At 38.4% G+C, this 13,620-nt stretch overlaps 1 protein-coding gene across 2 annotated transcripts in view; it reads right to left on the minus strand.

Moving 5' to 3' along the window:
* Window positions 1-2,385: 2,385 nt before the first annotated feature.
* The window catches only part of HIBADH (3-hydroxyisobutyrate dehydrogenase), a 139,339-nt gene continuing 128,104 nt past the window's right edge, over window positions 2,386-13,620 (minus strand). For both annotated transcript variants that reach the window (XM_010388315.2, XM_030933234.1), the window contains 2 exons: window positions 8,031-8,187; window positions 2,386-3,323 (listed from right to left, as the gene is read on the minus strand). In XM_010388315.2, coding sequence (XP_010386617.1) covers window positions 3,165-3,323; window positions 8,031-8,187 — 316 coding nt within the window. In that variant the 3' untranslated portion in view covers window positions 2,386-3,164. The remainder of the gene's footprint in view (window positions 3,324-8,030; window positions 8,188-13,620) is intronic.

The following is a 13,620-nucleotide window of genomic DNA, read 5'->3' on the forward strand; positions in this document are numbered from 1 at the left end:
AGGGTCACACTCAGAGGTAATTCCTTTCCAGCACAAATATTTTGTTCATGTTAAAAACTGTATAATTAATTACAATTCTATTCTTCATGTAAGATGCTGACAGGCTGAAATGTGATCTGATCTGTTTTTGCTGATTCCTTTAATTTGCAGAGATTTGGCCACAGTTAAATCCCTTCCCTCTCAACTACTCAAAACATATCATTTAGCAAGTATCTTCTCTGTTGTGTCATTACTTTCCCCCTCGTTACTGGATCGTTCCACTTCCATCCGTATAATCCCATAATATTTTCTATTTTAAAAATATAATAAAACTCTTCCTGACCCCTTATTTGCTGCCAATGTCTATCCCATTTGTCTGTTTTCTTCTGCAGCAAAGCTCTTCAAGAATTCTCTAGTTTCCAATTCCTCTCCCATTCTCAATCCAGCTCTCATTTCCAAGACTCCACCAAAACTCTTGAAAAAGTCACCAGTGATAGCTCTTTTGCCAAATCCAAATGATTATCAGCCCTATTACTCATCAGATCATTCCCTCCTTAAAATACTGTTTTCATTTGGCTCCTGGGACACTGCTCCCATGTTTTTTCCCTACTTTGCTGATCTCTCCTCTTCAGTCTCATTTGCTTATCCCCCCTCATTTTCCTAACCACTGAAGTTATAGTAACACAGGGCTCAGTCCTTGGACTTCTGTTCTTTACTTAGATGTCTATTAGGCATCTCATATAAATCCCTGACTTTTTTCTCCTAAACTTCCTACAGTCCTCCCCAAATCTTCCTCCCACGATCTTCCCCATATAGGAAATGGCAACTTCTTTCTTCTACTTTCTTAGGCCACTGACATGGGGTTATCCCTGACTCCCCACTTTCTCTCTCATGCCATCCATCAGTTAGTAGCTCTGTTTTCTAGGTTCAAAATCTAACCACCTCTTGCCTCCTTCATCATTTTAACATTCTGGTCCCAGCTACCACCTCTCAACTGGATTATTACTGTTGCCTCCGAATTGGTCTCCTTGTTTCCAGCTTTGCTCCTACAGACTCTTTTCCACATAGCATCCAGAGTGATCCCTTTAAAAAAGTAGGTCAGCTCACATCAATCTGGTGAAAAACTTTCACAGGGTGCTTGTGATAGGTTGTTTGCAAAAAGACAACCATAATGCCCCTCTTTGTGTCCACACTCTCATGCAGACCCCTCCTATGCTGATTCTGGGCTTGGCTATGAAATTTGCTGTGGCCAAGGGGAAAGTACAAACATGAAGCAAGCGCAGGCTTAGAATAGAAAGTCAAGGCTTGTCCTCTGCTGCTGCTGGGATGCTTCCAGCACTATGTGAACAAATTCATACTAGCCTCCTGGAAAATGCATGACCACATGGAAAGAAGCCCCAACCATTCCAGCAGTTTGTCTCTAGTTTGGCTGAGCAAAGCCAAACTAGAGACTTTAGCTGCAGATGAGCTGGTCTAGGCCAGAATAATAATATGGCCAACCCACAGAATCTTGAAAAACAATACGTTTGTTGTTTTAAGCCACTAAATTTTGGGGTGATTTGTTATCCGGCAAAAGCTAACTGATACCATTGCCCATTTTGCTCAGAATAAAAGCCAGTGTTCTAACACATGCTGCAAGGCCCCGTATGATCTGGCTACCCTCATTCTGAGCCACTTCACTTATAGCCTGCCTGTTATTCCTCATATTCAGCACTGTCCTACCTCAGGGCCTTTGTACTTCCTGTTCCCTTTGCCTGGAATGTTTGTTCCTCAGGTACCTGCATTGCTTACTCCCTTACTTACCTCTGCTCAGTTGCCACCTTACTGGGGAGAACTTTCCTATCACCCTAAGAAAATACCCCAGCACTCCCTATCCATCCCCCTTATCCTGCTTTTTCTTTTTAGTTATCTGAAAAATACATATTTCTTACCTGTCACAAACACATGAGACACCAGAACTTATGCTCTGCAAGGGCAGAAATCTTGTGTCTTGTTCATCACTGTATCCCCAGCACTTATAATAGTGCCTGGAATTTTTTATTACTGGGAAAATGATGAAAGCAATAATACTTCTGCCAAATTTGGTGTCAAGGTCTATTACCTGGAATGTTGCTAGAGGCTGAGGTGGGAAAAGTGGTGACTGTGCTCCATATTGGGGCATGTTACACTTAACACAGGCTGAATTCCTAGAGAACTGATGACCTAAAAAACATTCAAACAAATACTCAATAAGGATTCAGGTAAAGCAGCAAAACGCTGGCTTGCCACTGGCCAACTCAGAGCTTTGTTCCTTTTGACCTCCCCTCCTTTCTCTTTATTCCCATCCTTTCCCCATTAATGTGAACATCAGTTTGTCAGATCATTAGTTCACTGAATGATGGGGAAGAAACAAAAACACCAAGGAAGTATTACCAGTATAGAAATTTATTTGAATTCAAAATAATATGGCTATATTTATAATAATATAATAATTATCTAAAGCAAATATCATCATTGGCTCTGAAATGGGTCTAAAGATGTCATTCTTTTCAAGTCAAAAAAATACGTAGTAAGAATGTACAAGAAAGAAAAATATATAAAAACAAGTCTGCTGAGTGTTGGGAGTTGGTGAGGGATATCCTACCATACTGTGACTGAGTCCAAACAGAAAACATGCTGCAACAGTTCCCCTGCCTTAACAGCTCCCTGGAAAATAAACCAGTAACCCTGGTAGTGCAGTAACCATTTGGTTAACAGGACAAACTTCCTGATGGACACAGATAGTAATTCACTGCATATCCCTTCTCTAACTTCTCTCTTCACACCAGTTCCTTTTCTTTAAGATGGGTTTCATCCTGTTGACAAAAGATTTGCTTTTATTTGTAAAGCAGATAATATCCTGATTGGAGGATTCAACGATTTAGCTGAGAATGCTCAGGGATCAAACTTTGTAAAAGGTCAATTCAGCTAGTTAGCAGAGACTATCGGTGGCTTGCAGAAAAAAAATTCAGATAATATGTTTGTTAAAAAGACAAAAAGAGTAAGTGGTTAAAAATGGGTGGAAAAATCCTAGGGATTACTGTGACCTAGACAATCAAAAGCAGACAGGCGACCTTTGATTAAATCCATTTACTTGTGGAGTGAGCTAGAAAGAGGCTCCAAGACAGAGTTTGGTTCCCAACAGTGTCCATGGCCAAAGGGCACACTCAGAAGGTCTCCTCCTCTCGTAGGAACTGGAACACGGATGAGAAGTCTTTCTTCGAGTAGCCCTTTGCACACATCATCCTGTAGATCTGATGGGCCAGACTGCCAAGAAGGATTGGGCTCTTTGTGCTGGTAGCAGAGTCTTGTGCCAATCCCAGATCCTAAATCAAACAGGAGGAGAGAACACATTGAGACTGGTGGTAAAGGCTCTTTGGAACTGTGGTTCCTAATGTTTTGGTTTCAAAGAAGGAAAAATGTAATCTGAAAAAATAAGATAAATACTATGTTAACATTTTTTAATAAGTGCTTTCATATAACTGCAGAACTGCTCCAGACAGAAACCTTCATTTCTGAGTGTCTCTTACATTTTTCCACCTTCCACAATACCTGTTGGTTTTGTTCCACAGATTTGAAGAAAAAAAAATTTCCCTGTGTAATCTTACCTGTGGAAATTTGTAAGACTGACATAAATTTTTTTTTAATTCTTAAATGAAAACAAAGAGAAATAAAACTGCAAAACAGGAAATAGTTACAAATATTACTTCATCCAATAAATATTTGAAGTGTGCTGACAATGTGCCAGAAGCTGGGATAAAATCATGAGCAAAACAGCCACAGCCCACCCAAACTCACATTGTGTTAAGGAGAAAGACAAATAAGCATGGTATAATTGGATAGGAGGAGTACTATCATGGGATCCAAGGAAGCAGGGTCTGGGGTGCTGGGAAAAGTGAAGAGAAAGAGACAGTGAAGCACAGACCTGGAGCCAGGTGAAAACTATCGGGGTGGCAGGGAGGTGGTAGGCAAGGAAGAATGATCCTGGCAGACAGAACAGCAAATGTGAAGGTTTGCAAGAGAGAGAACAAGAGGGAGAAGTGAGTTCAGCATGATGAAAGCAAGGAGTGGGGGATGGGAAAGAATCAGTCTGGTTGAGGCAAGCAAAAGCCAAGGCATCTGGGGGCTTGTCAGACAAGTTGCAGGGATGGACTTTAAGTAACTGAAACTACTACAAAAACTTCAAAGGAGAAGTGACACAATCAGGATTTTACATTTTAGAAGCGGACTCTTGCTTTGTTGTGGAAAATAAACTGGAGAAGATCAGGCTGAAACACAAGATCAGTTAAGATGTATTTGTGGTACAACACACACGAGGCTCAGCCAAGGTACTGCTAGCGGGGGAGGAGGGATGGATTCAAAGCATATTCAAGAAGCAGAATGAACAAACATCATGGGGAATGAGGGAGAGTAAGCTAAGTATGGGCACATCTTGTCTGTCTTACTTTGCTTCACTTTATCATGCTTCACAAATAATGCATGCATGTTTTTGTATTTTAATAATCAAAGGTTTGTGGCAATCCTGCATTGAGCAAGTCTATCAGCACTGTTTTTCCAACAGCATGTGCCCAGTTCATGCAGCTGTCACATTTTGGTAATTCTCACAATATTTCAAACTTTTTCATTACTATTATTTCTGTTATGGTGACTGTGATCAGTGACTTTTTTTTTTTTTTGAGATGGAGTTTCTCTCTTGTTGCCCAGGCTGGAGTGTGGTGGTGCACTCTTGGCTCACTGCAACTTCCGCCTCCCAGGTTCAAGCGATTTTCCTCCCACAGCCTCCTGAGCAGCTGGGATTACAGGCATGGGCCACCACACCCGGCTTTTTTATTTTTAGTAGAGTTATTTTAGTAGGGTTTCGCCATGTTGGCCAGGCTGGTGTTGAACTCCTAACCTCAGGTGATACACCCGCCTCGGCCTCCCGAAGTGCTGGGATTACAGGTATGAGCCACTGCGCCCAGTGATCTTTGATGTTATTATTGAAACTGTTTTGGGGTGTCACAAAGTGCATATAAGATGGCAAACATAATCGATAAATGTGGTACACATGTGTTCTGACTGCCCTGCTGCTGTCTCTCTTTCAACCCTCAGGCCTCCCTATTCCCTGAGACACAAAATATTGAAATTGGGTCAATTAATAACCCTACAATGATCTCTGAGTGTTCAAATGAAAGGAGTCAGCTGTCTCACACTTTAAATCAAAAGCTAGAAAAGATTAAGCTTAGTGAGGAAGGCGTGTAGAAAATCAAGACAGGCTGAAAGGCAGGGCCACTAAAACAGCAAAATGCAAAGAAAAAATTCTTGAAGAAAATTACAAATGCTATTCCAGTGAACACATGAATGATAAGTGAAACGGCCTTACTGCTGATAGGGAGAAAGTTTGAGTGGTCTGCATAGATCAAACCAGCCACAACATTCCCTTAAACCAAAGCTTAACCCAGAATAAGGCCCTAACTTTCTTCAATTCTATGAAGGCTGCGAGAGGTGAGGAAGCTGCAGAAGATGTGTGAAGCTGGCAGTGATTAGTTCATGAGGTTTAAGCAAAGAAGCCATCTCCATAACATAAAAGTGGAAGGTGAAGCAGCAAGTGCTGATGGAGAAACTGCAGGAAGTTATCCAGAAGATCCAGCTATCACTGATGAGGGCGGCCACACTAAACAACAGATTTTCAGTGTAGATGAAACAGCCTGCTGTTGGAAGATATCATCTAGGACTTTCACAGCTAAAGAGAAGTCAATGTCTGGTTCCAAAGCTTCAAAGGACAGGCTAACCCTCTTGTTAAGGGCCAGTGCAGCTGGTGACTTGAAGTTGAAGCCAATGCTCATTTACCATTCCAAAAATCCTAGGGCCCTTAAGAATCACACTGAATCTGCTCTGCCTGTGCTCTACAAATGGAACAACAAAGTCTAGAAGAAAGTGCATCTGTTTATGGGATGGTTTACTGAATATTTTAAGTCCACTGTTGAGACCTACTGGTCAGAAGAAAAGATTCCTTTCAAAACATGACTGCTCACTGACAGTACATGTAGTCACCCAAGGGTGCTGATGGAGATGTACAAGATTAATGTTGTTTTCTTGTCTATGAACACAACATCCATTCTGTAGCCCATGGATCAAAGAGTCATTTTTCAACTCTTATGTGAGAAATATTTCATAAGGCAATAGCTACCATATATAGTGATTCCTCTGACAGATCTGGGCGGAGTAAACTGAAAACCTTATGAAAATAATTTGCCATTCTAGATGCCATTAAGAATATTTGTGATTCATGGGAGGAAGTCAAAATATAACATTAACAGGAGTTTGGAAGAAGCTGATTCCAATGCTCATGTATAACTTTGAGGCCTTTAAGACTTCAATGGAGAAAGTCACTGCAGATGTGGTGGAAATAGAACTAGAATTAGAAGTGGAGCCTGCAGATGTGACTGAATTACTACCATCTTGTGCTAAACTTGAAGGGATGAGGAGTTGCTTCTTATGGATGAGCAAAGAAAGTGGTTTCTTGAGATAGATCTACTCCTGGTGAAATGACAACAAAGGATTTAGAATATTACACAAATTTAGTTGATAAAGTAGCATCAGGGTCTGAGAGGATTGCCTCCAATTTTGAAAGAAGTTCTACTGTGGGTAAAATGCTATCAAACAGCAGCACATAAATCTTCTATGAAAGGATGACTCAATCAATGCAGTAAACTTAAACTTCATTACTGTCTTATTTTAAGAAATTGTCACAGCCACCCAACCTTCAGCAACCACCACCCTGGTCAATCAGCAGTCATCAACCTCAAGGCAAGACTTTCCACCAGCAAAAAAGACTTACGACTCACTGAAGGCTCAAATAATTGTTGGCATTTTTTAGCAGTAGAGCGTTTTAAAATTAAGATACGTATATTGTTTACACATATGCTATTGTACACTTAATAGACTACGGCATAGTATAAATGTAATTTTTATATGTACTGGGAAACCAAAAAATTTGTGTGACTTGCTTTGTTGTGGTTGTCTGGAACTGAACCCACAATATCTCCAAGGCATGCTTGTGTGGTATCTAGGTATATGTATTCTTACTTTTTCTTTTTCTTTTTTTTTTTTGAGATGAAGTCTTGCTCTGTTACCCAGGCTGGAGTGTAATGGCACAATCTCAGCGGACTGCAGTCTCCACCTCCCGGGTTCAAGCGGTTCTCCTGCCTCAGCCTCCTGAGTAGCTGGGCTTACAGACGCGTGCCACCACGCCTGATTAATTTTTTGTATTTGTAGTAGAAACGGGGTTTCACCATGTTAGCCGGACTGGTCTCGAACTCCTGACCTCAGGTGATCTGCCCACCGTGGCCTCCCAAAATGCTGGGATTATAGGCATGAGCCACCGCGCCTGGCCGTATTCCTACTTTTGAATCAGAAACAAACAAAAAAACCCACCCTCAACTGGGAGAAAATAGCACTGCAGAAATCTGAAAGTTAGCTGGTCTAAAAATTATTTTCTACAGTTGACAGCACAGACTTTCTAAAGTTGAGATCTCAAATTTAAGAGAAGGATGACAGTCTGCTTTTCAAATGACTTAACTAATTTTTACATATAAATCCATATATTAAAATCTTAAAGCAGGAAGATGTATTTGGAAATCTATTATCAATGGGAAAATCCTCTCTTGTGATGCATATATGCACTGCCAGTGTATTATTAACAATGAGAAAATTCTCACTGCTCTCATTTAAGAAGTTGGTAAATTAACATAAGTTTATGATGAACCAAATTTTACCAGCTCATATAAACAAACCCAAGCGCGCGTGTGCGCACACACACACACACACACACAGCCTGGCCCATTCTTCTCATCCAAAAGGCCAGGAATAAAAATGAACAAGATACGGATTTTCATTAAGCTAGGTTTTTACTCTTTCAGTGAGAGTGAATATTCTAGTAATTTTGCCTCTTCTATGAGACATATGCTTTATTAAGAGAAAGAGAAGGAAAGTGTTATTAGACCATGAAACATTTTTCCTTCTCTCTTGGTTAGTGTCTACATTTACCATACCTTAGCCATGAGTGTTGTTCCAAATCCACCCTGATAGTTATTAGCCGAGGGAACACCGTCCATCACTCCAGGCACAGGATTGTAAGTGTCACTTGACCAACACCGTCCTGAGCTCATGTTTAGGATTTTAGCCAATAGTTTTGGGTCAAGCCCTAACCTGTCAAAGGTCAAAGAAAAGAAGTGTTAAGTGTCAAAATGTACAAGTCGTGCGTGACTTATTTATGTATGGGGATGCTCCATCTTCTCTCTCCATCTATTATATGTCTTCTAAAATCTAAGCAGATTGATATGAGAGTGAAGAATCCAATTTTGAATTATAGGGTACTAAACACTACTGGTTAAATAAAATTTTTGAGCCAGGACCATTTTGCATTTAGAGAAAACCTTCTATGTTATCCTGTTATTAAGAAAAACTAATATATAATTGCATAAAAGTACTATTGGTTTATCACACTCATGGGTTTTCTAATCTTTGGACATTACTACATTTATGTGTCACATAAGAACCTTAAACCAATATGATAATTTAAATTCTACATTCTTTACCCACAAATGATATATTTCAGAAAGAAATATTGACAGATAAACGATGCATCATGGGAGTCTGTGTGAATGCATTTATATGTATGTTTATTCCTTTAGTTTTTATAAGAATAAATGCAAGAGATGAGCCAGGAGCTGCAAATGAGCTTAAGTTATTATAAAAGACGACTTTTTTGCTGCAAACTTTTCCTTACTTATTAAATCTTTATTAGACAATCTTGCTTATGAAGCAAGTCTGCACAGAGTTGTGACATATGCTATCTATTCAGAGACATGCATTATAGTTCTGGGTCAACTGCTGATAAGGTTACTGATCCTGATAAAACAAAGCTTGCCCAAGCGGAAACATCATTTGTTCTATCACTGGGCTGATGGCATAAACGGCTGTTCAATATGGACCCTAGAAAAAATAGAATCAAAATGCTCCATTACTTGGATTCTAAAGATATAATGCAGTTTGGGAAGCACAATTTTGCTAAGTATCATTGAATCAATTTGGTTTCTTTCATACACAGAGCCATTATGAAACAATTGTCATAAAAGCTTCCCGCTTTTTCTTAAAACCAACCTCTTCCAGAAAATAAAAACATTGAAAAGAGACACTTATGTAAATGTTAAACAAACTGTGCATCTTGGCATGCTTAGATTGTTTGTGTGTCTAAAACACGTCTGTTTATTTCAAAATCTGAATATCATGGCCAATAAAACATTTTTTTCAGATGCTAGAGCAGGGGGCTGAGGCTAACAGCCAAAAATATGTATGGAATTACCACATAATACAACTGTTATGTAATCAGGCTTTAAGGGGTAGCTGTGGTTCCCAGACTGCTATGTGGCATATCAAGTATCTGAATTCATATGGTGGCCCATGTTATAGTGATGGGTTTTACTAAGGATTATAACAGATACAGAAACTCAGTCTAAATCAGCTATCATTCATTCTGTTCAACTGTAGATTCCCAGAGAGAAACCCAACAGTTTCATTCATTCTTTTATAGAGACCCAAGTTCACTGCATGTCTAGTTTGGTACTGATGCTTGCTTTCTCCTTTTAAATAAGATTAGGCTATCAGTATGCTATTGTAGTATATCACTTAGGAAAAGATAAAGCCAGTGTGCTTAGAGAATAATTGTGAAAAGTAAAACCACAAATTAACAATTAGTTAATTTGCTATAACTGGAACGTACAAATGTTCAAGAATGCATACATCTAATATGCTCCATAAGGAGAAAATACTTTTAAAGACTCCAAAACGTCGCTTTCTCCCTCCATTTGAAATACAATTTCAGGGCTTCCTAATTTAGATCTTTTAAGATGGTTCATCACATTTAAAGCAACAGAATTCCTCCCTTCTTTCTGATCTACCAAGTTACACTCAGTAGTAGCTCACAAGAGCTTTTACGGCTAAGGAAATTCTTTTCTATAATATTCAACAAAATGGTGAGCAAAGCTAATTATCCTAACTTTGTAAAACCCTACATTTTTCTTGAATGTTCAAGGAAGAGTACTGGTACTGATTGATGGAAGCCCTTTTTGGTGAACACATTACTATTTAGAAGCATCCCGAGGGGCACACACAAAAAATCAGGCGGCAGTTTTTCATTCTCACTTTTCAAATCTGATGCTTCCCCACCGTGCTGATTCCCTTCAGGAGATAGTTACTCCCTCTCCACTTCCCTCCCCCTGCCCCCACCCGCAGCAAAGTGTATCATTAAAAAGAGCAAGTTAGAAGTGTTTTGCATTTCATCTTTCTGAGGATTCTTTCTCTGGCACATACATAACTGACAGTTAAAATTAGACATGATATTAAAATCAGTTACTGAAGTCCTCTGTTTTCCACTGTGCCCAAGGCTTGTAATGGTCTGAAACCAGCTAGAATACACAGTAATTGTCATTCAGAGTCTATCCTAGAACGTCATGCTTCACTGGAGAAGACTGAGTTTCCATTCGAAATCAACAAATTAATCCAAGACAGGTATCTGAAAGGGCAAGTTTAATAGGAAGCAGCTACTGGGCTCTCAACCATGATAAAATGTTATTGCTGTTTCCCTGTAAATTGGCTGGGAACATATGATACTTTCTGCATAAGAGCCCCATTGCTGTTCAGAAGATATACAGCTCAAGCCATCAAAAGAATGACAGTCTGTCAGTCCCCATAATAACTTGCCACTGGATGTGGTTCGAGAGTGCATGTGTGCATGCATGTGGCTTTACAATTGCTGGAATGTTCTCTGATATAAACAGAATGAATTCATTGCTCTGACTGCATATATAATGCATCTCAAATAAACGTCACTGTGTCAAATCTACTCACCTCTAAAACATAAGAATTTTAAATGAGGTTTTGGAAGAAGTAAAAATAATGCATAAACTATAAAAAAATTTTAAAAATTAAACATTTGCCTTCATTGTAACCAAGACTTTAAGGGCCAAAAAAGTTTGTTTATATTATCTGTGAGTAATCTATACTGTCTGGTTTTACGAAAGAACGAAACAAATTGTCACTAAACTGGGATGTTTGTATCACAGGAACATATCTGGAAATGAAACATCTAAGACCATGTCAATTTTAATTAATCACTTATCCATCAATGTTTACTGAGATCTACTATACCCAAGTGCTACACATGCAGCCAAGGAGACAGTAAGAAGGAAGCTAAGAGGAGGCTGTGCCTGTCTGCCAGGAGGGCTGAGTTAAGACCCACCTGGATAACTTTTACCTTTGGCAAGAGAAGTGCCATATCTTATCCCCTCACTCACTCACTCCGCTACCTCCTCCCTCCTCTCCTTATTTATCTGACAAATCTTCACTGGGTGCCTAATACCTGACAGGTATATTCTTAAGATACAGCAATGAGTAAACAAATCATTCCCCTTCATGGAGCTTCTAGATGGGAAGACAGGTAATAAACAGACAAATAAATATGTAATGCCAGCTAGTGAGACATGTTAGGAAGAAAAAGATTAAAGTACAATTTAATTTCAAACAATAACCACCTCACCACAACCACAAATATCATTACCACATATCGACACCTATACTATGTGCCAGAAATTGTTTTACGTGAGTTAACTCACTTAATCTTCACAACAACCCAGTGGATAGAATTATTTTTGTCATTTCATAAACGAGAGAAGCTTAATTATGTGGCACAGCTTGGATGCAGACCTACATGCACGCCCAAACACATGCTATTGTATTGGCTAGTAGTTGACTATTAAGTAGGTGGTGAACTTAATATGTATTGGTATACATAGGTGGTAAACCAATACGTATTGGCTAGTTGTTGGTAAAATATGATGGCATTTTATCAGTTTATTAAGAAGTTTGTATGATAAGTGAATGATTTGGGTTGACATAGTCTTAGATCTGTTTCATTTCCAGATCTGTTCCTGTGATACAAACATCCCAGTTTAGTGACATAATTTGTTTTGTTCTTACGTAAAACCAGACAGTATAGAGACATACAAAGAACAAACTTTTTGGCCGTTTACAAATTACAAACCTTTGCCATCTGTTACATTTATTAGGGTACACAACTAAGGCTCCAGTCATCACATAAATGCAAAAGCAACATCTTCTAAGGGCAGTAGGCAAAAAACTATTAATAAAACTACACTGGAGGGAAAGTTCTCATCTTGAACAGCTTTCCAGAAGTTCAGCTGCTTCAAGCTTCTTTTGGTGGAAGACAATACAGTGGGTGCTGGAGGAGCCTGGGCCTGGTTGGTAATGCAAATAACTTGTTATACTACCAATATATATATATTTTAAATCAATTTCCAGTGGAGCTGGTAATTTAAAACAACAAAACATTATCAATGTTGTCTCTATGTGATACACAGGAACAAAACCTCTCTAATACAAGTAGGGTACTTTCAGGGCCATAAAACTATGATTCTAATGCCTATGTAGGAATCCAATTAGAAAGCAGAAAGGTCTAATAAAAAAGGAATCTCAAAATATATTGTATACCATATTTTGTACTCTTTACTTTTTTTTTTTTTTACAACATTTAAAAATTTTGCTAACATCCATAAAGACTCATTGTAAAAGAGCATAGGGTCAATAAGAATTTTAAACTTGTAAGATTTTATTCTTCATTTTTTTAAAAAAAGGTGAACAGTGTTCCAGAAAAACCACTGACTTATGAGAATAAAATTAATCAGAGATGATCACGTCACAGGAATGGGTGACTCAATTTGTAAATGTTGACATTAATGCTCTGAAAAATTTCACTTCAGAGTGGACAGAATATAAATGTGGCTAAACCATTTTCATGCTATACTACTTTGTGGGAATTTACTACTTGGGAATTTATGCTTGCTGATGCCAATTTTCTCTTTCACCTTGCAGAGCTCAATAAATCGTGGCCGCTCTCTATACTCTATTAGAGAACAATCCTGTCACTTTAAACCATGTCTGTAAACCATGGAGAAAAGACAATAGCAGAAGCATTCATTTCTAGGGCCTTTAAACCACTGAGAATCTTTGTAAGATAAAGTGGTAAATCCTCATGTTATGAAAATAAGCAATTCATTGGTATAATCTGAAACACTAGAAACTTATACATTATTTTTAACAGTTAAGTACAACTAGTGAGTTTCTGCCTTGTGTTCAGACTTTTAAAATATGTTTTATGTTGTATGTATCAGTATATATGTAGTTTTAGAAAAATGAAACATTTAAAAGTTTCATATTTCTAAATAATAATTCTGTCATAGTTGATCAGAGCCAAAAATAAGGGAATCTTTGTTGTTTCTGCTCTCTTACATGTCTTTTTTTTTTTTTAATCACTTTTCATTTTCTCCTTGAAAACGAACCCACTACAAGTGAGTGGGCAAACAGGGAAAGTTGTAGTACAGTATAGCCTAGGTTCATCCAGCCTTTTACTTTATATCATCATTTATATCCAGAAAATAAAAATAAAATTCTAAACATACATATGCAACACCAATCCTGCTGTCAACACCAATTGTATATGCAATTTATGTTCCAGAAATGTACATTTTTCTCTTCCATGAAATTAGTCTAGAGAATGAACATGAA

This window comes from Rhinopithecus roxellana, chromosome 6 (genome assembly GCF_007565055.1).
Source record: "Rhinopithecus roxellana isolate Shanxi Qingling chromosome 6, ASM756505v1, whole genome shotgun sequence".
In the NCBI taxonomy this organism is placed as follows: Eukaryota; Metazoa; Chordata; class Mammalia; order Primates; family Cercopithecidae; genus Rhinopithecus; species Rhinopithecus roxellana.